This window comes from Crotalus tigris, unplaced genomic scaffold (assembly GCF_016545835.1).
Source record: "Crotalus tigris isolate CLP2741 ecotype Arizona unplaced genomic scaffold, ASM1654583v1 scf7180000017601.7605149639:7615979, whole genome shotgun sequence".
NCBI lineage: Eukaryota > Metazoa > Chordata > Lepidosauria > Squamata > Viperidae > Crotalus > Crotalus tigris.
Genome location: NW_024096505.1, coordinates 4,256,777 through 4,283,091, shown reverse-complemented (window position 1 = coordinate 4,283,091; position 26,315 = coordinate 4,256,777). Strand labels below are relative to the sequence as shown.

General features: G+C 36.6%; 1 protein-coding gene across 4 annotated transcripts in view; it reads right to left on the bottom strand.

Annotated features, from left to right (window-relative positions):
* Positions 1-26,315, bottom strand: part of KCNJ6 (potassium inwardly rectifying channel subfamily J member 6) — a 118,498-nt gene that overhangs the window by 5,596 nt on the left and 86,587 nt on the right. For all 4 annotated transcript variants that reach the window (XM_039369837.1, XM_039369854.1, XM_039369845.1 and 1 more), the window contains one exon: positions 16,888-17,808. In XM_039369837.1, coding sequence (XP_039225771.1) covers positions 16,888-17,808 — 921 coding nt within the window. The remainder of the gene's footprint in view (positions 1-16,887; positions 17,809-26,315) is intronic.

Genomic DNA, 26,315 nt, shown 5'->3' with positions numbered 1-26,315 from the left:
GGCTCACAAATTTGGTGCTTAGAGTTTGGAGGGGTCCAGACTCCAGTTGAAGAGGATACCGGTGTATGCAGCTGTATTGGGCATCAGAAAAATGGAGAGTCCTTAGCAGGACAGCAGGCAGAAACAAGCTATGATCAGTGATCTCAGGAGTACCTTGCCACCGTTGTCCCATCCCAAGCCTTATTTAACCAAACCACCATTGCCAGACGGAAGGAATATTCTTTGTTTTAAACAGATTCTTGGCATTTTCTTTTTCCTCATAGGGAATGTTCCATACTCAGATGAATGAGGTTTTTGAGTGGAGCCACCACCCATTATTTAACAAAGATATTTCCTCTGTGTTGCTTTATATCCATTAGAGTATTCTGTGAGATTTAGGATCATTATATTGGGAGAAGGGTCATAAAAAGAAATTATGTTCTACTTAATTTTTCTGTCTGTCATCGTTTCTCTTGCAGAATCATGATGTACAAACCAGTTTCCTTGTAAATGTCTACATATTGGAAAGGATACTAATGTCAGGATGATAATGGATCATTGCATTTAGTCCTTGGAATAAAGAGAGACAATGTTCCTGTTTTCAGCCATCTGTTTAAATTTGTCTAATTTTGGAATACTTGGGATTACTAATATAAAATAAATAAAAGGTTGATTTTACTTAAGTCCCTCTCTCTTTTATTGGACACTTAGTAGACCCCCAGATTCAAATAGTAGGAAACCCTCCTCCCTAGAAAATTGAATACAGATGCAAATTATCATAGATGAGCAATTGTGCAAAATAAAACTGAAGTAAATTTAGTAGGTGTAAGTTAAGAGAAAGATTTATCATGATTTGGTAACTGGTTAAACAACACAAATAAATAGACAATTATTACCTCTGCTAATTAAGAACTTTCATGGTAATGGATTTTTCTTGCTCTTCTGCTTTCTTAGTATAATTGAAATGAGGGCAATTGCTACAGCAGTTTTGTATCAGTCTGTTGGTACTGAAATGTATTTTGGATAACCAGTTCCAATATACATTTCAAAATGTAACCATTGCACTCAGACATTTCTTTTGCCCGTCTGTCTAAGAAGTTTTAGCAGAGTGAAATGTTTCAAAACTAATAATAATAAGAAGCCAGTGAAGCATCAATACATGAAAGCCAGTTTGGTCTAATGGTTAAAGCACCAGGCTAGAAAGTGGGAGACTGTGAATTCTAGTCCCACCTTAGCCCTGAAAGTCAGCTGGGTGACCTTGAGCCGGTCACTCTTCTGTGTTGTGGGGAAAATAGGAGGAGGAAGGTGTGTTGCATACGTTTGCTGCCTTGAATTATTAGTAAAAATAATAAAGGCAGGATATAGACTAACAGAATAACATAGTTGAAAAGGACCTTGGAGGTCTTCTAATCCAATGCCCTGCTCAAGCATGAAACCCTATCCCATTTCAGGCAAATGGTTGTCCAATCTCTTATTTCAGTGTTGAAGCACCCTCAACTTTTGGAGGCAAGTTGTTCCACTGATTAATTGTGCTAACTGTCAAGAAATACCTTCTTAGTTCTAGGTTGCTTCTCTCCTTGATTAGTTTCCATCCATTGGTTCTTATCTTGCCTTCAGGTCCTTTTGGAACATAGGTTGACACCCTCTTCCTTTGACAACCCCTTAAACATTGGAACACTGCTATCATATCACCCCTGCAACCATTCTTTGTATGTTTTACCAGCCTGTCCCCTAATCATCTTTGTTGCTGTTCTCTGTACTCTTTCAAGGGCATGGGTGTCAAATTCGATTGCATCATGTGACATATTGTGATGTATCATGACTTTTTTGCCTTTGCGGAGCCGGGGTAGACATGGCCTGCGTATGATGCATCCAGCCTATAGGCCGCCAGTTTGACAACCCTTTTCTAGAGTCTCAACATGTTTTTTATATCATGGCAACTAAAACTGGATGCACTATTTCAAGTGTGGTCATACCAAGGTATTATGGTATTAGCACTTCATGTGATCTTAATTCTATCCCTCAATTGATGCAGCCTAGGACTCCATTGGGTTTCTTTTGGCAGGTCTCTACATTGTTGGCTCATACTTAAATGATTGTCCACTAGGACTCCTAGATCCCTCTCACAGTTATTACTATTGAGCCAGGTACTACCTGCAGCATGCTATATCTGTGCATTTGGTTTTTCTTGCCTAAATGTAAAATGTTACTTTTCTCTACATTGAACTTCATTTTATTAGATAATGTCCAGTGTTCAAGTCTGTCAAGATTTCTGTATCTTGAGCCTATCTTCTAGAGTATTGGCTATTCCTGAAAGTTTAGTGTCATCTGCAAATTTGATGAGTTCCCCCTCAATTCCCTCTTCTAAATCATGGAAGAAGATATTGAAGAGTACTGGGCCTAAGACAGAGCTTTGGAGTACGCCACTGCATATTCCCTCCATGTAGAAGGAATATAAATAAATAAATATTCATTGTTTCACAGAACATTACTCACAGGTCAAATATATATATATATATATATATAATGATATAAATATAAATATATAAATATAATTAAAAACTTATTTGGAATCTACAACAAGTCAAGATTATTAATGGATCTGATGAGAATTGGAATCAATCGAAATCTTGTTTGCATCTGAACACTGATAAATTGATAGCAATATTTGAAGAAGTGAAAATAAAGAAAATAGTATTTCAAAAATAAAAGCAGCTTCTCTTCCTTTCCTTTGGGAAGGCTATTTATAAAATGAATAATTTGATCTTTTAAAAAAAGTGTTACATTTTTTGTTGAGATATTATGGGTGTCTCATTTAGAATTCATAACTTTAAATTTTCATTTTGCAAAAAAAAAAAACCATCTGCAACTTTAATCTTGAATTGTTTGTAGGTGGCTTCCAATCATCAGCCTCTCAAATTTCTTAAACCAGTCCTGAATGCTTTCAGGCTTGCAAAGAATTCCCATTCCATCTTTAAAAACTCCTAAACCTTCTCAGTGTGGTTTGTATTTTGGAGTGCACTCCAAAATTAACATTTGAAATAACCAATAAAATAAGCAACATAAATAAACTGTAGATACATCTTGCACCAGTTAGCTGAGGTCTTGAAGTTAAGCGCAATCAGATCTGGCTAGTCCTTAAGGGAGAGTTAACAATTAATTGCAGGATTGTAGACTGCATCAGAAAATACCCCTCTCTCAGATTGGAAGAAAGCAAAACATAGATAAAGATAATAATAGAGATGTGTTCATGTATCACCAGAAGCTAGCTTTGAGTGAAATGCTACCTGTTGTGCAATTCTATAAAAGCAGCATCCAAATACAGTTATATTAGTTGAAAAGACCATGTGCTTAGCTCTTATCTTCTAGAAATGTTAAGCCCTATTGGCCACTGTGAAATGATATGCTTCTCAAAGTTAAGTGGTTGATAATTACAGATGCAATCAGAACTTTTGTTTTAAAATTTTATACAGTAAGTGGATCAAAAGCAGGTGAGCTTGTTTTGTGTGTTCAGGATCATTACGTTATATATGGTCAACTTTTACATCAGACAGATAAATTCCATATAATGTTTGAAGAATACACAAAAGTAGCAGTTCAAATAACTATTTGTTGTCAAAAAGCAACAACCTAGATGCATCTTTTGCTCACTATTGTATTTTTTGAATCTGTTCTTATATTTGTCCTTCTGTATGTCATTATAGCAGTCTAGCTTTAATCAATTCTATGTAGTGAAGAGCTTCATTCAAGTAGACAGCTATTAATGAAACATGATGCCTTGAAAAGTGGCATGAAACCAAGTCCATGCTTTATGCTTTCAGCTTAGATAGTACAACAAGCAATAAATTTTGAATGGTACAACAAGCAATAAATTTTGCTATTAGTATGGCAAGTTAGGCAGTTCAGTGTTAGGCAGTTCATTATTCAGGAGGTCAACAAAAATAAGGAGAGAATGTAAAACATAGCCAAGATCTCATGGGAAATTGGCTTGATTGAAGAAGCAGTGCAATATAACCCCAAAATAAAAATGGATGTAGTAGCACATATGCCTCAATTCTCAAAAGAGTTCTGAAAAATCCTCATAAATTTACAAGGGTACCTTGTAAATTTGATTATGAATATTAAGAAATAAAGTTTAGTTAAAATGAGGCTACCATTTTCTCCCCTCTTGGTTTGAATCTCAAACATCCTGACTGTAAACCTAGAAATCATCTCTCATTATTCTGTGACATTAGGAGTAGTGTTTCATGGTGGGAAAACACTTTTACTCTTTACTCATTGTAATGTAATGTAATGTACACTTTACTCATCCTTCCTTTTATGGTACCTTCCATCCCTAACCACATCCATATTTTCACAATAATAACCTTTTGAAAGAAAGGCAAAAACTTCAGGATACACTGTATTTGTAAGACATGTTTACCCATGGTGCTTTCCATCAATTCCTTTCTTTGGGTTTCTTTGATGTACGGAACCTTAAACTAACTTCACTATTTGGATTCCCAGATTGGCTTAGCTAAAGGTTGATTGGTTAATTTGTGGTGCAATGCCTCATGCAACTATTCTGAGACAGCTGAAGTTCCTCCTAATTTCTTTCCTGGGATAAATCTTTTTCATGGTTCTCTAATCCTCATTAGATGATACTGTATATCCAAAAATAGAATATGCTAAGGCAACACAGAAGAATGAAACAACCCTTATCTAAGTGCAGGTATGTCAGAATGAATACAGCAAGGTATGTTAAATTCAACTTTCTGATTATTACTGGCATTTCTAACTTGGCTGCCTTCTTTATTTCTTGGAAATTGCTTAGTTATGTGATATACTAATGTAGCTTTCAGTTTTGATACCAGTCTTACAAGACTCCAATAATGAGATAAGCAGAATTAACTTTTATATTGAAAGTGAAGGAATGGAGAAATGTGAGGACCATATTCAAATTCCATTTGAGTTGATGGCATAGTGCTGCAATGTGATTGTGCTTTGTTTAATTACACTGTACTATGTCATGTTCATCAACAGGTGGAGCAGCTGCTTTTTGCTCATGGGTTGCATTTTGCTTTCCATGTGGTTTAATCGGTGGCTTCAAACATCAAGCTGAAAAGAGGAGGAAATCAGAATGCACAATATTATAATTATTTTCCACTACCTGTAATAAACTGGGGAGTCAGTTTGGTCTAATAATTAAGGCAGCAGGATAGAAACTGGGAGAATCTGAATTCTAGTATTGTCTTAGGCCCGAAAGCTGGCTGGGTGACTTTAGGCTGCTCCACTCTCTTTCAGCCTAATCCACCCCACAGGGTTGTAATTGTGGGGAAAATGAGAGTATTAGGTTTGTTCGCTGCCTTGAGTTAGTTATAAAAATAATAAAGGTGGGATATACAGCAAATGAACAGAAAATGGAGGTATCTTATGTACAAAAGATATAAGCTGTGAAGTAACAATGCACTGAAATCTCAGCATATTTATTTGAAGTATAACGTTATCAAAATGAACGGAAAATGTAAAACATTGGTGTTAATGTGAAATATGGCTATTTCTACTTCACAAATCTAAAATGTGGAACAAGGCTGACTCCCCAATAGCACTAGCACTTAGACCAATATACCGCTTCATAGTGCTTTCTTCTGTGCATCCCATATTTTTTCCCCCTAGTGATTTCTTTTGGTAAGGACATACTATAGTAGCTCAGGCCCTGATTTTGTGCACCTGTACAGGTTATTGTAAGGTAGAATGAGCGGTATAAATCAGTGTTTCTCAATCTTAGCAACCTTAAGATGTGTGGGCTGCAATTCCCAATATTCCTTAGGCAGTATGGCTGGGGAATTCTGGGGGTTGAAATCCAGACATCCTAAAGTTGCCAAGGTTGAGAAACACTGGTTTAAATTACTTCTGGTCCCATGAAAGTTTGATTGGATTTGCTACTTCTGGGCAACTCTGCATTTCCTTTTCTAATTTTTCAGTCTGGCAAATCTCTTGAGTATCATTCCCTTTGTGGATGTCTCCTCCATATCTCTCCAGGCAATATTCAGCTGCCATAGGATTCTCATAGTAATAATAACAGTTGATTTAAATCTCCTGGCTCAGCTTTCCAGTTGCTTCCACTGTGGTTTCAGTACAACAGTTTAAAAAAATATATCACTTGAAGCAAGATATTTTGGGAAAAATTAAAAGGCACAGGACAGGGTTCACAAAGCAATTTCAAATCATGGAAGGAGTAATATGAATATTATTATTCTGCTAATGATAGATTGAAATTAGTTTCGCAAAATAATTGTGCACTAAGTGATTTGGTACTTCTGGAACAAACAATATAGTCTTAGAAGTTCAGGTGTTTGTTGAAATGACCCCATTATGTTACTTCTAACTATAAAAGCCTTATTTGCAGGTTTTTTAAGTACAGTAGAAATAACCCTCTCAACTCTTAGAAGCAAAGTTTCTTTGGTAGGGAAGAAGTTGATATTGAGGCATATTCTGGCCATGGGTTTCAGTGAGGGCTAGAATGCCTCCAAAGGGCTAACAAGTAAGGATTACTTATTTTTCTTTCTCCATTTGCCAAAGGCAAAGGACAACTACAAATCCCCAAATACCCCAGCCAGGACAGCATTGGAAAGGACCACATAGAAAAGAGATGCCTCAGTGGAATTTAATGGAGAAGACAGATGACAAAATGTTGACTTCACCATTTTAATTCATTTTCTTCACATTTTCTTGACACCCCCCCCCCAGAAATGGAGAACAAATAGCACTCTTCTTAAAAACAAACATGCTGAGCAATTATATATATATATTTGTCCCAGTACTTCATTACAGTTGCTAAAGTAATGTTAATTTAGAACGCATTGATATGTGGGTTGCCTCATACAACCCATGGCTGTATTTGTCTATTTTTCATTATTCTGACATTATCCTGGCACTGTAATATGAAAATAGTTGTGATGCAAAATGTTGTCTGTTGACTTCTGTGGTTAACTTGATCAAAGTATTGTTCTTAGATTAAAAGTTCCTCTTTGTCATTTTCAAAAAGATAGTTTTGTGTTTTGATGGAAAACTGAGAGACATTTTTATGGAATAACTCCAACTCTTTTTGTTTTCTGAAGTTCTAGGAACATTTATTGTTGACAGGTTCCATTTTTAGCAGTTAGAGTGATAAATGGATGTTTCTAGCTAAGCAGTGATATTAGTGTCACAGCAATTCATCCAATATAGATGATAAATTTCATGGATGCTGTGCTTGTAGGACTGCAAGATTATTCAGTGAGCCATAGGGCAAATAAATCTATATCTCCAACCAGTTTGGGTCTAGTGCAGGGGTCTTCAAACTTGGCCCTTTTATGACTTGTGGACTTCAGCTCCCAGAATTCCTCAGCCAGGCACAGCGTGCCTGGCTGAGGAATTCTGGGAGTTGAAATCCACAAGTCATAAAAGGGCCAAGTTTGAAGAGCCCTGGTCTAGTCTATCCAACTATCCCTACTCTAACTTCCTTCCAGACATGTTGAGATTACAATTCTCAGAATTCTCTGATAGTCTGGCTTTTGGCTTTACAATCAAGATGATGGGGCCTCTTACAATATTGAATGAAATGAACTGCATTACCATAATGTGGAAACTGATTTTGGCACTGCAGGGAGGAGGAAAGTCTCAGCAATGGGGAGCTAACTGGCAAAATGAGAGAGGCGGTAGAAGTATTAAGACCTTGCTGCAAGAGAGTAAATGGGGAATGAAGCCTAAAGTGTATAATAATAAGCACATGATGGAAGTGAATAACAAATTACTGTGAGGTGGTGTGCAAGGGTGCACTGAGATTACATAAAACATTTAAACGGCTTCAAACCAAGCCACAGCCTTATTCCTTAGACCAGTGATGGCGAACCTTTTAGAGACCGAGTGTCCAAAAACTGGCCTTGCCCCCGCTCCACCCCCTGTCCCGCCCCCATCCCGCCCCACCCCCCTGCTTGCAGGGCCACTCATTACCTCCAGGACCCGCCACAGATTGCCCAGGTAGCCCAGCAGTGCCATGGCGGCCACACCCTCTGCCCATGCCCCGCAGCATCAACTGTGCACAATGCCTGGCTGCCATGTCCTTGGATGTGCTGCTCCATGTGGGCCACACTCAGGGGGGCAACTCTCCTCCAGGGGGGCTGCTGGTGAGGAGGGGGTCATGGGGGGAGTTGAGGCTGGGGCAACGGCACATGTGCCCACAGAGAGGGCCTTGAGTGCCGCCTCTGGCACATGTGCCATAGGTTTGCCACCACTGCCTTAGACTGACAAAAATCCTCCATCCCAATGTTTTATTAACAGAGAAATATATACATAGTGTACTTCAATGATAAAATATTGTATTGATATTTAATATTAACTCTTTCTATACTTTCTCATGCATATCCAGTAATAATTTTGGAAGATTCCCTGAAAAAAACAGAAATATTAGTGGAAAACAGTGTTTGGGATGTTAGCTGTTTTTAAAATTAATAAACAAAATACCATGTTTCCCTGTAAATAAACCCAGGTCTTATATTTATTTTTAGTCCAATAGACCCATTAAGGCTTATTTTTGGGGGTGTCTTATTTTGTAGGCAGAGGCAGAGACATGGGGGAGAGGAGGCAGGGCTATCATGGGGAGGCAGCAGGTGGCAGGCCCACTGGAAGACCAGATTGGAAGGTGAGGCCCAGCACAGGAACTACGGAGTTTTGCATGATAGAAATGAGGTAGAACACTGATGTCAAACTCGTTGCATCACGATGTATCACAATTTTTTTCACATTGCCGAAGCTGGGGTGGGCGCAGCCTCCACATGATGCAACTGGCCCGTGGGCCGGCAGTTTGATACCCCCGAAGTAGAACATACTGTTACTGCACCAAAGCCATTTAGTCCGAGGTGAGCAGTGAATGTGGTTTCAGCTTTTATACTGTCCCTTCACTAATTCAGGGATCACTCCCCTTTTCCTTCAGCACAGCCCAAGCTCCCCGTGCTTCTTTCCAATTCTGCCTCAAAGCCTCAGTGATTCAATTCTCTCCCAGCCTTCCGAGCATGCAAGCCTAACCTCATCCCTTTCCTTTGACTATCACCTCCTCATTTACCTATTTCCACCCACAAGAGGCAGGCTTTCTTTCTCATTACTTGTTCTTCTCCAGGATTTTATTCTTGTGTGCTTTGAGGCAGTCACTGGGTGAGTTTCAATTGCCAGGCATGGCATCTCAATGCTGTGGATTCGCTGTGCTGCAAAAGTTTGGACTGGATCTCTCTCATACACAGGCACACACAGAGGTTGGATCAGATCTCTCTCTCTCTCTCTCTCTCTCTCTCTCTCTCTCTCTCTCTCTCTCTCTCTCTCTCAAACACACACACACACACACACACACACACACACTACACACACACTACACACACACACACACACACACACACACTACACACACACACAGAGGGGCCCCTGAGCTCTGGACCTGCTAAACCTCACTTGGACAGAACTTCAGCACCCAGCATACTCCAAGCTGAAGAGGAGCCCTCCTGTACAGCAAATAAGCCAAAATCAATGGGTGGCGTTCCCTTCTCCTTTCAGAGTGGGGCATGTTCTGCTGCTGAGAAAATAAATGAGTAAAACTCTTAAAGTGCCTGGCAATTGAAACTCACCCAGCTGCTGCCTCAAAGCCACACAAGGAAACAGTCCTGGAGAAGAACAAGCAAGACGAGAAAGGAGGCCTGCCTCTTGTGGGTGGAAATAGGTAAATGAGGAGTCAAAGGAAGGGGGTAGGGTTAGGCTTGCATGCTAGGAAGGCCAGGAGAGAACTGCTTTGAGGCACAACTGGAAAGAAGTGTGGGGAGCTTGGACCGTGCTGAAGGAAAAGGGGAGCGACCCCTGAATTGCCCTTTCTAGTCAAGGGATAGTGTAAAAGCTGAAACCACATTCACTGCTCACCTGGACTAAATGCAGTAACAGTATCTTCTACATCATTTGCACCATGCGAAACTCTGTAGTTCCTGTCCCTCCCCCCCACAGCCCCACCCAGGCTCCTGCACGTCCCACACGACAGATATCAAACTGGCCATGCCCACCCCCACCCCCTGGGCAACCACAATGCTAGGGCTTAGGCCCACCCCCCAAAATCAAGCTAGGGCTTATTTTGGGGGTAGATCTTATTTTCGAGGAAACACAGCATTAACAAAGAATTTGAAAATGGAAAAGCCAATGGAATTGATGGAAAAAATGATTTTAAGATTGAGAAAAAAACATGAGTTTGTCCAAAATAGATCATGGTAAACAAATCTTATTGCATTTTTTGACAAAAAGACTAAATTAGTGGACATGCTATGGACATAATGAATTTGCTAAAGTAGACCACAACTTACTATTTAATAAGATAGAAAAATGTGGGTTAGAAGCATTACCACCAGGTGGATTTGTAACTGACTGACCAACTGCATGTCAGTCAATGTGTAGTCCTTAATGCAACTACATCTACTTGGAGGGAAGTACGCAGAGGGGTAGCCCAGAGTTCTCTCTTAGGCTCAATACTCTGCAACATCTTCACAAATGATATAGATGAAAGGATAGAAGGGAAACTCATCACATTCATAGATGACACCAAGTTGGCAGGAATAGCAACAATCTAGAAGATAGGCTTAAGGTATAGAAGGATCTTGACAGATTTGAACACCATACCCTCTCCACTAAATGGAGAGAAAAGTAAGGTTTTACAGTATGCTGCAGCTGTTAAAAAAACCAGTGCAATCCTAGGCTGCATTAACAGAAGGACAGAATTAAGATCATATGAAATGTTAATACTGCTTTATAATGCCTCGGTAAGACCACATTTGGAATATTGCATCCAATTTTGATCACCACATTATAAAAAAGATGTTAAGATTCTAGAAAGAGTGCAGAGAAGAGCAACAAAGATAATTAGGGGATTGGAGGGTAAAATTTAAGAAGAAAAGTTGCAGGAATTGGGTATGTCTAGGGGTGATATGATAGTAGTATTCAAGGGGTTGCCACAAAGAAGAAGGTATCAGCCTATTCTCCAAAGGGCCTGAAAGCAGGACAAGAAGCAATGTATGGAAACTAATCAAGGAGAGAACCAACCTAGAACTAAGGATGAATTTCCTGACAGAACAGTTAATCAGAAGTTATAGATGTTCCATCACTGGAGATATTTAAGACAAGATTTGACATCCATTTTTCTGAAAGAGTATAGGGTCTCCTGCTTGAGCAGAGGGTTGAAGTCCTCCAAGGTCCTTTCCAACTTTGTTATTCTGAAAATTCTGTAAAATACTTGGGTATCATTATGTCTAACATGAATTGCATGTTATACCAGATTATTATGTTATGACGTGGAATGAAATTAAGAACAGGTTAAAATGGGAGCTATTACCATTGTCATGGTAGAATTTCTGTGATAAAGATAAATGTTTTGCCAAGAATGATGTTTTTATTTCAAACAATACCATTATGAAAATCAATGTACCATTTAAACAATAGCAGAAATATATATCTAAATTTGCATGGTAAGTGAAAAAATTAAGAGTTAAATATAAAATATTGTAAGATGCAAAGGAACCAGTGCTTTTTTTGTAGAAAAAAAAAGGTGCCGGAACTCACACAACGTCATGCCTACCCTACAAGCTTCCATTCAAAAAAGGTGCCGGAACTCCGTTTTGGGCGTTCTATGACAAAAAAAGTCCTGAAAGGAACAATATAGTATGCAGTAGAAACCAGTGTTGTTGCATCACTGGATGTAACATAGAACACCTCAAATACTTTGGATATGTATGAGGACCAAACAATCTTCTCTCAGCCTTAAACTGGAAGAACTCAGATTTTTTTTTCTAATTCCAGGTTTTGCCTGACATTGCTCTGTAACTATCCTGTTCCAGCTTCCACATAATTCTTATTTTGAAGACTTTGATTACTTGTTGCATTAGGTTCTGGTAATTTTGAAGAACTGAGGATCCAAACCAAACATTAGGTTCTGAAACAGATAGGTGGCAATGTGGGACTGGCAAGTTTAGGCACATTTATTATTGAGGAACTCTGTTATGCTTAGCAATAATCTTTGACATGCATAACAGTCATGTCAGCTGCTTTTATAGTAATTATTTTTTCTCTGAAACTTTTAACATTAATTCACCTTCTGTGGTTTTCTCTTCTTCTTCTTCTTCTTCTTCTTCTTCTTCTTCTTCTTCTTCTTCTTCTTCTTCTTCTTCTTCTTCTTCTTCTTCTTCTTCCTCTTCCCTTCCTCTTCCTCTTCCTCTTCCTCTTCCTCCTCCTCCTCCTCCTCCTCCTCCTCCTCTTCTTCTTCTTCTTCTTCTTCTTCTTCTTCTTCTTCTTCTTCTTCTTCTTCTTCTTCTTCTTCTTCTTCTTCTTCTTCTTCTTTTTCTTCTTCTTCTCCTCCTCCTCCTCCTCCTCCTCCTCCTCCTCCTCCTCCTCCTTCTTCTTCTTCTTCTTCTTTTCTTTTGAGTTTCAAATAGACAGTGTGTTTCAGGTATGTGATGTCAATGAGAAATTCTACTGCTGTGGATATATGACATAACACTTCCCCCCCCCCGATAAGTTGTCAAATATTTTCACTAGAATGACTACATTTATGACAATTGTTTCTGGAAGCAGATTAAACTGCCTTATTTTAAAATAATGTATCTCACTACAGCTTTATCCTTATTTATGTGGTAAGATTAAAAGTAGGCAATTACTTTCTACTGCTAAAATTTGCAGTAATTGTGAAGAATGAAGCAGTCGAATACTCAAAATTAGTTGGGACTGGACATAGATAACACCTATAAAGAAAATAAATCATGTGATGTTCTAATAGCACAGGTGTTTTGAGAACAATTTATATGTGAAATAGGCTCACCTTTATAGCTCTTAATATTAGAAAGATAAATTATATGAAGTAAGAGCTAGATAATAAGATATTCAGTTATATATAAACTCATGTTCCTTCATATGACTAAAGCAAAATAAATCAGAAATTAAACTGAGTCTAAAGTACAATTGATGGAATTTGAATGTAGATGTGAATTTTTAAAGCATACAATCAAGTCTGTAAATTCAATGTAGCCAGTATAGAACTAAACAATCCAACAGTCCACAAGACTAGAAGTAAAAAAAAAGCTTTGTAAATAGTAATCTGTTTGATAGCTTCATTAAATATCTAAATAACATTCTCTATGCAGTTTACTGCTTCTCAGAACATTTTCTGCAGCTGCTAAAGCATGCTTTTCTTTTTTAAAATGTAAGCAGAATTGGCTCTGCAAACATTGGACTTGAATTGTTCATCTGTTGGCAGCATAAATGAAATCACAAACAGATTTGTATGGATTAGCTATAAAGGAGTAATTTATCTTGTAAGGATTTTATGATATATTTTGTTCTTTTACAATGTATAAACATCTTTCTTTTAAGTTAACCTTGGCTACCTCATATAAAGAGAATCTGTATAAAATGTTTTACAGGTGGCATCTCTCCCCAACAAGATTGGCAAAGATGAGAAAAGATATATCACCACAATGTTGGAAGTGCACTTATTATCATACGTGGTGGACTTGTTCCAAAGCCAAAGAATTTTGGTGGCTAATAAAGACTTGGTTGGAGGAAATATTGGGACTGAAGATAGATTCCAGACCAGAATTGTTTTTACTGGGAATGATAGATGGGAAGTTTAACAAAGGAGAGATATATCTAGTGGTGCATATCATAACAGCATCAAGGTTGGTGTATGCCCAGAACTGAAAAAACGGAAATTCCCCAGTGGAGAGTGAACTAATTAATTTTTTTTTATATGTGCAGAGATGGATAGATTATCCTTAGAAATTAAAGACAAGGATGAAACAGAGTATTAAGAAGTTTGGGATAAGATGTACTATTGGTTAGACTCGAGGAGAAAAAGTCAGAACAGAGAAAGCTCATCTAGAAGAGAGAAAGTGTAGATTTCCAACATCAAAGTGAGCATATGATAGAGATCAGAATATGAAATAAGAATGGAAATGGAAGTTATGTTATAAATAGACGTAAATATGTATGTAAATATGTAAATAGTATAAAATGCAATATGTAAATAGTATAAAAGATCAATGACTAGGAAGGTATATGGTATATGGTATAGTATGTATGGCAAAATAATAGCCAGAAAAGTCACACTGTGTTCAACCTGTTTGTAAATGTTTACTTAATAAAAATAAAAAAAAAATCTTTCTTTTGTGGGGAAGAAAGAGTTGTTTAGAATACTACTTTTATTTTGCTCTTGGGGAAGAATCAGTACTGTGGAAGGCTTACATAATGTAATAATCAGGAAGCCTGACAAGAATGTGTCTGTTTTTCTCCAGCGAGAGCGACATCAAACTACTGGCTCCATTTAAACGGAACTAAACTCATTCTCTGCTAGTGACTAAAACGTAATGACATTCGCTGAACTAAATCCATGACCTCCTGCAATTTCAGATAGTTGAAACTGTCATTCATAGAATGACAACATACTTTATTGCTTGGGAAATTAGCTGGTGGATGGAAATTAGTTCCAAATTCCAGTGCTGATATTTAAAATTCTATATTTCCAGATTCCTAGATTTGATGCTGAGAAAGAATTCAGAGTCTTCAGGGGTTGTTGCTAGGCCTGAGATCCTTAAGAATACAGTTATGCCAATTATGACAATCATGTAAAGAAATCTATTGAAAAACTTTTGGATTATACTCTACTATCCTATTTTTGAGATGTCTTATTTGCAGCTAGATGTATCATGCCAGAAACTTATTTGGAATTGTACTTATTCAGGAACTAGTACTTGTCTAGAAAGCATTAACATTAAATACAAATAATACAATTATGATTGGGCATATAGAGTATCATTTTGTAATTTATTGCAGTACATTTGCCTATCAATGTGAACCAATGTTGTGGAATTCCTATTGTAAGATATAATGAAACAAATAAATCTTTCCAAGCCACATTTACCATAGTCATCACCATTTCTCTGCTGCAGACATTATTCTATTTTACAGTTTTTATTTCCTGCCAGCAATTTTAAAGCAACATGTCTTTTCAACAAAGCAGCTTTTCTGGTTATATGCCTTCTCTTGATATCTTAATTCATGGTGCTTGTGGCTGCCTTTCTTTTTACTATAAAAACACCAGATTATTCCCATTATTTTTCTATGGTCTCTTTTTATGAATTTTTGATGAAATGCAATTTTGTATTCCCAAAACCTATTGCTTTTTTTGTTATTGGAAAGGACAGTTTGTAGTAATTCCACACATGCCTTCTGCTTTACAATGTCTTTTAGATGCATGTCTAGACTGACAGCTCTCAATCATGTGGCTCTCACTTTATTCATTTCTAGTTTACTGTTATAGGCATTTCTCTGACACAGTCCATAGATTCCATTACCAGCTCAGCTGAATTTCTTTGAGACTGAAGTCAATTCACTTCTTCCTAAGCATGACAGATGTGAATCTCAAAAAAATATTGTTATGGTTACATCATATTTTTTAGTTTAACAATATTGTTATCTCACTAGCATTTTGTTCCGCTGATTTGTGTGATTAGTGCATCAGAGGAGAACAGACCATCAGGGCCATCTTTTAGATGATTTCCTTAAGTTGAGACCAGCAGATAGAATAGGACAATCTGTTTTCTGGCTCTACCTCCAAACATCAACCCATACAGATGAGATAATGGTATGACACAAATATAGATCATATCTGTGCAAGAATGACTTACACAGCAATATGTATATAAAATTTGTCTTCTATTAAATCAGATCATTGGTCTATGTAGACCTGTGTACTAATTAGCAGCTGCTATCAATTGGTATAATTCAATTGGCAATAGTTTTCAAACACTTCATGAAGGAATCAAAGTAAAACTGTCTGAAATGTTTCACTTTTCACATAGCAGGGACTGAATCTGGGAGCTAGAGTTCAAGATTACATGGGCTTACTATGGTAGAGAAAAATTAGAAGCTGATTAAGCCTGGAAAATTTCTGAAAATGTGAAACTTCTTTGAGAAGACATTAAACTAAAAGCAATGATATCATTTCTGTCAAATAGAATAGAATAGAGCTGGAAGGTACTTTGGAGGTCTTCTAGTCCAGCCCCCTGCTCAAGCAGGAGAACATATACCATCTCAGACAGGTGAATGTCTAGTCTCTTTTTAAAAATCTCCAGTGATGGAGCACCCACGATTTCTGGGGGTAAGCTGTTCCATTGGTTGATTGTCCTCACTGTCAGGAAATTTCTCCTTAATTCCAGGTTGCTTCTCTCTTTGATCAGTTTCCAACCGTTGTTTCTCATCCTTCTCTCTGGTGCTTTGGTGAACAATCTGGTTCCCTCTGCCTTATGGCAGCCCCTCAGATACTGGAACATTGCTATCATGTCTCCCCTATTTCTTCTTTTCTTTAGACTAGCCAAACCCAAGTCTCGTAGCCGTTCTTTGTATGTTTTAGTCTCCAGGCAATTAAGTCCAGTCTTGAGTTGGCAATTAAATCTTTTTTGGGCCGTATTCTACTAGTAAATGTATCTGATCTCTTCTTCATGGTAGGAATAAGATCAGTAAATATAATAACACAAGGTTTCTAAAATGTGCTGATACTGGGGAAGCTCATTTTTTTTTGTCCCATGTAACAGTGATAGGAGAATTACATTCAACAATAATAGGAAAACTATAACCATAAAGAATATCTGCCTCATTACCCCATTTGAGAATGTCACAGCACCGTCTCTGTTCTGTTCCATTTTATTCCATTCATCTTTTGCACCATCAGACTGATATATGTTAGACAATTTTAGATACTTAGACTTCAGGTGTGTGCTTGTAAATAAATTTCAAGTGTTTTACATTTTAACTTTTTTACAATACAATATTTCTTTAAAAAAGTTAATTTATGTAGAATATGAGAATAAAAATTGTTACCTGTCGCTTCCACCATTCCTTCTAGGATCACAACTATTTCTAATTCCTCTTTGGGCAACTGGGCTTTGGAAATCTCCCAGAAAGGACTCTGTTGGTTTATTTCATGGCTGATGATCAGTGGTGAAACCAAAAACAGTCGATCATCCCCAGTATAATAACCTACATTGATATCTGTTTGATTGAGAGGTATAAATTCCCCCTCTTTTGTCTGTTTCGATTTGATCAGCTTGGCTCGTATTGATGCTTCCACAATGTGTGAATTTCTAAGATCCCCAACTCGAAACATCAAACATAGCTTTCCATCCCGCATAGAAATTACAGCATTGGTAGAAAACACCAGAGTTTCCGCTCTCTTCTTGGGCTGTGATATTTTTACAAACATGCAGCCAACCATGAAAGCATTCACAATAGACCCTAAAACAGACTGAACTAAAAGCAGGATAATTCCTTCAGGACATTTGTCTGTGATAACCCGATAACCATACCCGATTGTAGTTTCTGTCTCTATAGAGAATAAAAAGGCTGAGACAAATCCATTGAGGTTACTAACACACGGTGTCCATTTCTTATCTCCTATGTGCTCCATATCGCCTCGGATGTAAGCAATTAGCCACCAGATGAATCCAAAGAATAACCAAGTCACAGTATAAACCAAGACAAATATGAAAAGGTTGAATCTCCACTTGAGGTCGACCAAGGTAGTGAAGATATCAGTCAGATAGCGATAAGTCTCTCTCACGTTTCCATGGTGGACGTTGCATTTTCCATCTTTCCTAACATACCTCTGGATTTTTCTTTTGGCACTCTCTTTGCTTAAATGCTTTGGCAGATCTTCTCTGGCCTGTTTGGGCAACTTGGGTGGATGAATTGTAACAGGGCTTTCCACGTCCTGCTCCATTGAGTCTCCTTCAAGCACATTAGCTATTATTAAAAAAAAGAGAGAAAGAAAATAAATAGGGATGGTGACAATGCAAATAAAATTTGCAAGATCAGTTACATGAAGCATGTGAAATATTTTTGAACACCACTAGAAAATTACTGAAAGTTACTATTTGTTACCAAGGAACAGATGTTAATCTGTATTATTTGAAATAAACTCTTACTTTTATTTTGTATAAGTAAGTTAATTTAATATTCATAAAAACTGTTTAAGTTGCAGTTATATGCAAATTTTCTTAAGTGGGAGTCTAGGTGACATATAGAACTGTCCTCCCCAAATCTCTCAGGAATTTTGAAATGGATTAGCTTTATAAATGGTAATTAATCAAATGCTATCAATATGATTTCTAAGCACCACATCACGTTGCTCTTTTTGGAATAGCAACTGTATAAATGATTGTAACAAGTTTTATGGATGTAAAGGTTTCAGAAGAACAGAAGCAAAGATTGGAAGCACTTTACTACTAGAATGTTTAGAAGCAAACTATAAGCTGATGATTTAAACAAATATTTATTGCATTTCTATGCTACCATATTTGATGAACTCTTATAATAGCCATGACATATATAAAACAAACCAATCCATTGTAAATATTAAATACTAATATTCTTAGTACAGGTAGTCCTCAACATACGACCACAATGGAGCCCAGACTTTCTATTGCTAAGCAAGACATTTGTTAAGTGAGTTTTGCCCCATTTTTTTGGCCACAGTTGTTAAGTGAATCACTGCAGTTGATAAGTTAGTAATAGGGTTGTTAAGTGAATCTCTCCATTGACTTTGCTTGTCAGAGGATATAAAAGGTGATCAGGACAGTGCAACTGTTATAAATATGAACCAGTTGCCAAGCTTCCAAATTTTGATCATGTGACCACGGGGGTGCTGCAATGATAATTCCAAAAAAACTAAACATTCATAAATCACTTTTTTCAGTCCATTGTAACTTTGAATGTTCACTAAACGAATGGCTGTAAGTTGAAGACTACCTGTAATTCCAATATTAAATAGTAAAATATCTACAGTAAAATCATCCATAGTAACCTAAAACAAAGAACAAAACTACGAATGAATCTCCTAGCAGAAATTCAAGCAATAGTTTCGATCAAGATGACCATCAACTAGCAAAGGCCTTCTGTGAATGCTTTATTTCATATTATAAATCAATATTGATATGTTAGTCTCTGTTCTTTTATTTCTGATTCTGGATGGTTTTTTTCCAGAAAAATCAAGAAAAAGGATTAACTACATACATGTATCATCAGAGATAAGCCAAACCTTGAATTTTTAACCAAAATACTATGAAAATGTGCCATCCATGAATAAGCCAATCCTAGAAAAAAAAATCACATGTTTTAGTATTCCCAATTGGCTCATCTGTGAATAAAACATGAATTATCCCCTTTTCCTGGTATTTTGATAAAAAAATTCAGGTCAGATTATCCATGAATAGGCTTATCCACAAATATATATGGGATGTATACCGTAGGTGCTTTAAAAGATATTGACATATACAGTGGATAAGCCCATCCTTGGCTAAACCAAACACAATTTTGGGGTGCATTTTGGTACCTAAAGTCTTGGTTATTCATGAGTATATACAGCATATGGATATTGTCACTTTCTTCATAAGTATTTTCCTTATGCGCATTCACACAGTCACACCTATTCAAAAATTCTAGCTCTGGAAGAAGGAAAAATATGCATATGGGCTGTGTTTTCCTCACTCCACAAATTTCATAGTCCTAAGCTGAATAATCATGGGTGTTGATATCCAACAATTCTGGGTAACTCAATAGTGTGCTGAGTAGTTAGGGGCATTCTCAATCAACTTTTGAGATTTTGAGATGATAATGATGATGATTTTGTAAGGCAATCATGATTCATCACCTAAGCAATTTTTGTGAAGAAAGAAGTAACTCTAATGTGTATTTTGCAGCAAATTATTGTCAGGACAGAATGTTGATGTTTCTGTTAGAACTATCCAAGTTTGGAAGGCACGTTTTAATGATATCTCAGGTGAAGCACTCTTCAAAGGTGTCTTGTGCGAGGCACACTCTATTTTCCCCTTTTTAAAGAATGAAACAAAGCTGCTGTTGAGTTGCTTCTGTGGCCTTCTTTCCATGAGCTAGTGGAGTTGCTGGAGGAGATCTCTGATGTGATTCTGAGAGCTTCACTGAGATGAACAGCGTTACCTCAGGCAAACTTAGTAGCCTTGGAAAGCTTTGTTTCTGTGTGTGGGATACTGAACTGACAGATGCTTGAATGCTGTTATTCTTTTGTAACTGTATATTGTAATGCTATGGTTAATCTTGCTTCTGTTTCTGCATAAACAGACTTTCTCATTCTTCCAAAATGATATGCTATAAGTTGCTCTCAGATTTTTTTTCAACTGTTATACATAAACCTGTTTGGCAACAGATGTTTCACTCAAGTAGGTGATGTAAAACCTCAGTATGCAATGATTTGGATAGCATCAATCAACACCAGAGTATTTCATGAGGGAACATTCAGCTGGGGCAGTTATATGAAGCAAATAGTTCTATGTAAATCATATTTGGTGACACAACTGGGATTACTCCATATTGCGTAATAAAATATGAAAACAAGGAAACATCCTCTTGTCTCAAGATTATAAAATATTAAGGGGAAAACAATGTAATAATCCTAAAATGGTAATTGTATAATTTATAGAAATCATTTACTACATTTCAGTTATGTAGTATCACTCCAGATTTATGTTAAGATAATCAGTCTTAACTATTCTTTGTGAAATTTATATCCCATCTTTCCGCTGGGACCTCAAGGTGGTATACACTACAGTCCTTCCTCTTACTCCCCCCACTTCAATTCAGTAATACAGTATAGGGTCATCTGGGAAAGAGAAGAGAGTAACTAACCTGAAGTCATATAGTGAAACTTTGTGGCTAACTATAGACTAGAACCTGGATCTCTCTACTTCTAAAACAGGGGTCTTCAAACTTGGCCCTTTTATGACTTGTGGACTTCAACTCCCAGAATTCCTCAGCCAGGCATGCTGGCTGAGGAATTCTGGGAATTGAAGTCCACAAGTCATAAAAAGGTCAAGTTTGAAGACCCCGTTCTAAAATAACACTTTAACTACTGTATTGTACTGCAGCTTTCTATTGCATATTAAACTAACAAAATTAACCTAAGCAATCCTTAGCACAGAACATAAATATATGCATGCTACATATATTTTCTAGTGCAAACATATTTTAACAATAACACTAGGGTTTATGTGGTTCCTCATGTTCTTCTTTTCCTGTAGATCAGCCCAGTACCACATTTATTCCATTGTAGAAGAGAATATACCATCAGGAAGTTTTCCTAATATTTAGTGAAAATCTCCTTTTCTCAGATTAAACCCATTGTTTGGTTGATTCCCTAGAACAATCAAAAATAAATTTGCTTCATCTTTTTTTTTTATTAAAAAGTTTTACAAAAATTACAAAATATACCCAAACCCACCCCCCCTACCCCCCTACCCCCCTACCCCACTTCCCAGAGCTGAATACAGGGTAACAAATATAATAATCATAATCTAACTAACATTAACCAACTATGTAGATAAACAAATATAATGCACTTTAACTCTCTTTTAACACAGGATAAACAATTTACAAATGATAAATTTGCTTCATCTTTGAGATAGTATTTCTATAGTCGAAAGTGAGGATAATGCTACTTATGCTTCAAATTTAATTATCTATCTTCTTAAGTTATTCTTACAGGATTTGGGCTGTTGTAAATCTACCATTCAGCTGAATTAAACCAATCAGAGAGCCCTATTTCTAAGCTTCTCATTTCAAGCAATCAATCCGACTGACTATAGTCAATATATTATTATTATTTCTTTAGATTTACATAATAATATAGGATTATATATTAAATACATACATAATTCATCCATGAAATTTACATCAGTTGATTGCCAAGGAAACTATTATGGCTTCACCTTTTAGTAGTTTATGTATTTACTTTAGAAGAAGCTGTCCCTATATATTTTACTTATTCATTTGAAGTTTTTGTTTAGCCAGTTAATAATTGGAACTAGTTGGTGTTTTTTTTAGGTACATGCCAACTTTATTACCTAATAGTGGGTATACTTTATAATAGTTTTAACCATAATTTTAGATGTACAGAGGTTTGTCCATCAGTTTGTGTGAAATCCACTTTTACATAACAGCTATGCTTAAATATTTAACCTATAATTATTTTATATTATAATTGTCCTAAAAAAAGCATACCCAAACCCAAGAATGCTGCATAACTTGCCAATGAGTTTCTCACTAAAATTAACAGTGAACTAGCTGCACAGTGAAAACCATGGGATTCTCATTTCCCATTTAATCTAATTTAAGAGAATGAGTAAACATTGCTCAATTTTATTCATTATAATGCTTTGCTAACCAAAACCATCTTCAGTCATTGAATATTCTGTTATAGCAGTGTTTGCCAATTGTGGGAACTTTAAGAAATGTGGACGTCAATTCTCAGAATTTCTCAGCCACATGGCAGATTGGAGAATTTTGGGAATTGAAATCCACATTTTAAAATTTCCAAGGTTGAGAAATAGTGGTGTATAGAATAATAAAGCACAGGGCTTTTTCTCTGATGTTTCATGCTCCAAACTCTGTTTCTGTGATGAAGACGTGTGTGTGTGTGTATGTGTGTGTGTGTGCTTGTGTGTACACAGCTGTATATGTATTTACAGGGATTTGATCAATAAGTGTTCTAATCTAGTAAAGCTGTTGTCACAAGTTCCGACTAATGAAGCACTTCAAAGAACTTTCAGGCATGTTTCCTAAAGTCTTTATTTGCAGAGCTACAAATTTTGCCGGTCACCATGTTGGACTAATTGATGCCAGAATCTGAACTTCCGGTCGCTGGCATCAAGCTTTCCTTGCTCAACCCCTCCCTTCTCATGCAGTCACAGGTCACATTATCCAATTAGTGAGAAGGTCAAAAGTTTACTTCCTCTTTCTTTCCCGGGCTTTTTCCCCCGCCCAGTCTAAGCTAAGTATTAACCCAATAAATGCCAAACAGTTTTGCATATTGTCAAAGCAAGAATATACAGTATTTGCAGCATTGACAGCTGTGCACACAAAACAGTGGGGGATGGGAATCCTATTTAATAGACTAATGATCTGGTCTTTTTGGAGTGTAGGTTTTTGCATTCAAATAAAACAATGGTTTTCTGTAATGATTTCCAGTTTTCTGTCTCCACAGGGGCCAGTTATCAATCCCCAGCAAAGTAGCCAGCAAGGGACAATGTTGCCCATTGGTTTTAAAAGAACGACTGAGCTGCACAGCTGCAAATACCATTTTTCTTGGTGTGTAACCAGGTTGCTATTGTGTTGTATATGTATTTTGCTATATTTTCTGCACATTGAAAAGTATGATAGAACATGAGTTCCTTCTTTCTATTATAAATTGATATTTATATTATATTATTGTAAGGAATGTAAATTGAGTGTTGAACATCCCAGCAGATATCCAAACCAGCATCTGCAAATCATATTTCTAGGAGAAAAGCTAGCAGTTTCACAACTCTAGAACTCTATATTTCCTGCTGTTTGCATACACATTCACACCCGTAGAATCTCTAACCACGACAGGGAAACAGAAGGCATGCTGTTATCCTGAGCAGTCATTGGTTAGTTCTTCAGCCAACTACAAAAAGCTATCAGCTAATCTCTCTACTGAGAATGTTGCCAGCATATTTTCAATTCCAAGAAAAGCCATTCACAGAAATTGCAAAGTCAAGAATCACTGACTTGGAAAGCAATCAGAGAGGTTATTCAACCAAACCCCCAGCTGCATAACAACATAGTGCAACAACCAAGGTGTGCACTTAGATCATGCTCCCTCCCTTAGGACCCTTTAAATATGCAAGTGGGCTGCTCACGTTCCAGAGCTCATGTGCCGGGAAGTAATTCAGGCAGAAGGCAAAATTCACCTGCCTCCTATCTCAAAGGCCTTTTAAAAGGGAAGCTTTTGTGCATAGGAATTCATGACCACAGCATGTAACTCTTCCTTTTTCCGAGAGCATTTTTTTCAATCTCTTCGTTTCCTAATAAAAAAAAATGTATTTCAAAGAGGATACCACAAAGCTAGAAAATCTCTTGCCAAATGATCATCAGCTTGCCAAACTAGAAAAATTAGAATGTTTGTGAGAAGGTAACTGAGACATTATTTTTTCTAAAATTGTATCAGGTAAAGAGGCAATTGCAGTGTGAGATTGTTCTTCCTCCATTATCCCCCACCCAGGAAATCCAGGAAATATTAAAGGAAGTTCCTGAAGATAAGTAACTGTGTAATTTTGTGAATAATTAAAGGGATTTGCCTGGCACGTGAAATGAAGATAGCCATTTATGTAAATATATTTAAACAATAACCTTTGAAGGAAAGTATGATGATTTGTTACTAGTTAGGTGATTGGGCACACATCCTCTTGTGGGTTTTCTCATAGCATCTGCTTGGTCAGGGAGAAACAGCTGGATTGTTCATCTGATCTAGTATAGTGCTTATGTCATTATCTAAAACTGAAAGAGTTGTATTCCCAATAATGTTTGAAATCTCCCAGCAATGCAAGCCACCTTGTTTAACTTGAATGACTGTTGAGATAGGCATCATTGTGCTCTGTCAGATACCAAAGGAGATGCTGTTAAACACAGGGAAGCAACCTTGCATCCTCCATATGTTATAGTTCCAACGTACGTTGCTATTAAGTCGATTTTACCATCAAGATTGGAATAACATTGACATGGTTTTGCACCAAGTATATTGTCCATAGTATCAGAATAAACTGGTACAAACAAATGAATAACATTCAAACTCCTCTAATAAAAGTGAAAAAACAACGACACATTATAATGAATAGTGTTTGCAGTGTCATTGGAGATATCATTTGAACTACAGTAGACAAAAAAAAGAGGTCTAAACCTCCCCCATTGTAATTTTAGCAACAAATACCTACTCTAAAAAAAATTATACCTGTTTGCAAATCATTAAAGTAGTATTTCCCAATCTTGGCAGCTTTAAAATGAATGGACTTCAACTCCCAGAATTCCCCAGCCAGCAAGGAATCCACTCAGGTTAAAGCTGCCAAGGTTGGGAAACACTGCATAAGAGGATCTTAAAGCTGCCTTCCATAGCTGGGAACAGAGGTGTTTCCCTTAAAGGAGTTGCAATGTTGCATAGCCCTCCTTTTTTCTATTATTATTATTATTAATAGAATAAAAGCTTTGAAGGCTTTTAGAGTGAGGTTCAGGATTATAGTAGAATGAAGATATTCTTCAATAAGAATATAGTATTATTTAAACCTTGATATATACATATACTGCATATATTGCAAGTGGGTAGACAAATCAGCATGATTTAGCTTTTCTAAAAATACTTCACTTTTTGCTGGATTGGATGACATTTTTCACATACATTCTTACGATATGGGAGAACTGGCTGACCCAGTATATTTTAGCATCGTTTTAATTTTATACTAATTCATGATCTTTTCAAAGTATATCTCTTAAAACACATCCAATTCACAGCAGGACTGTGATAATTCAAAACCTCTACAGCTTTATAAATTCTATATAGAAAGGATTAATTATATATATTTTTAAAAAGTATATATTTTTGTTCAGCGAGAACAATGTAGAAAAACGTATGTTATATTTTAAGAAAAACCTACTGACCCAAGCCAAAGATATATAAATGTTTTCCCAAATTAAAAAACAAAAACAAGTCTATATCATGTATTTGATTTTTTTAAAATTTCTTTTTAGACAAATGCTGAACTAAGTTATATGCTAGAAAAAGTAGACTTCCTGGAATAGTTTGATTAGGCTACAGCAAGGGTGTCAAACTTGCAATGTCATGTGATGTGTTGTGATATATTGTGACTTTTTTGACACCCCTGGGCTACAGGATCCTGATTCATAATTCTGACATATTGTTTTTGTCCATTGAAAGAAAGCCCAATATTGTTTGGTACAGTACTTTCTATGTGATAGGAAATTTTTCTTAAATTTTTCTTAATTTTTTTTTAAAAAGGTAATTCAGACATTGAATCTTCCAATAGTATCAATAAAATCACTGACAGATTATGAAATATGAAGTTGCCATCTGTTTGCAGAAATGTGTTCTTCTACATAACTGTTAAAAGAACAAGAGCTTTGTCTTATTTTTTTGCCAGACACCCTAATAAGAACTAAAACAATTATTTGATACGTAAGTATCTTAAATTGTAATTAAATTTATAAATAAAATGCTAAAAGAATAAATTAAAATAGTTCTGTACATCACAGAATGTAAAATGTACTTTTCATTGACTGATAATCTCATCTCTTAATAATACAGGAGTTAAAAGCTCTGAGGCTAATACAGATGCTAAAATATATGGCAGAACACAAGACTATGAAAATGGAGCAGATGGTGCATTCTCAACAGAATAACATTCAGTATA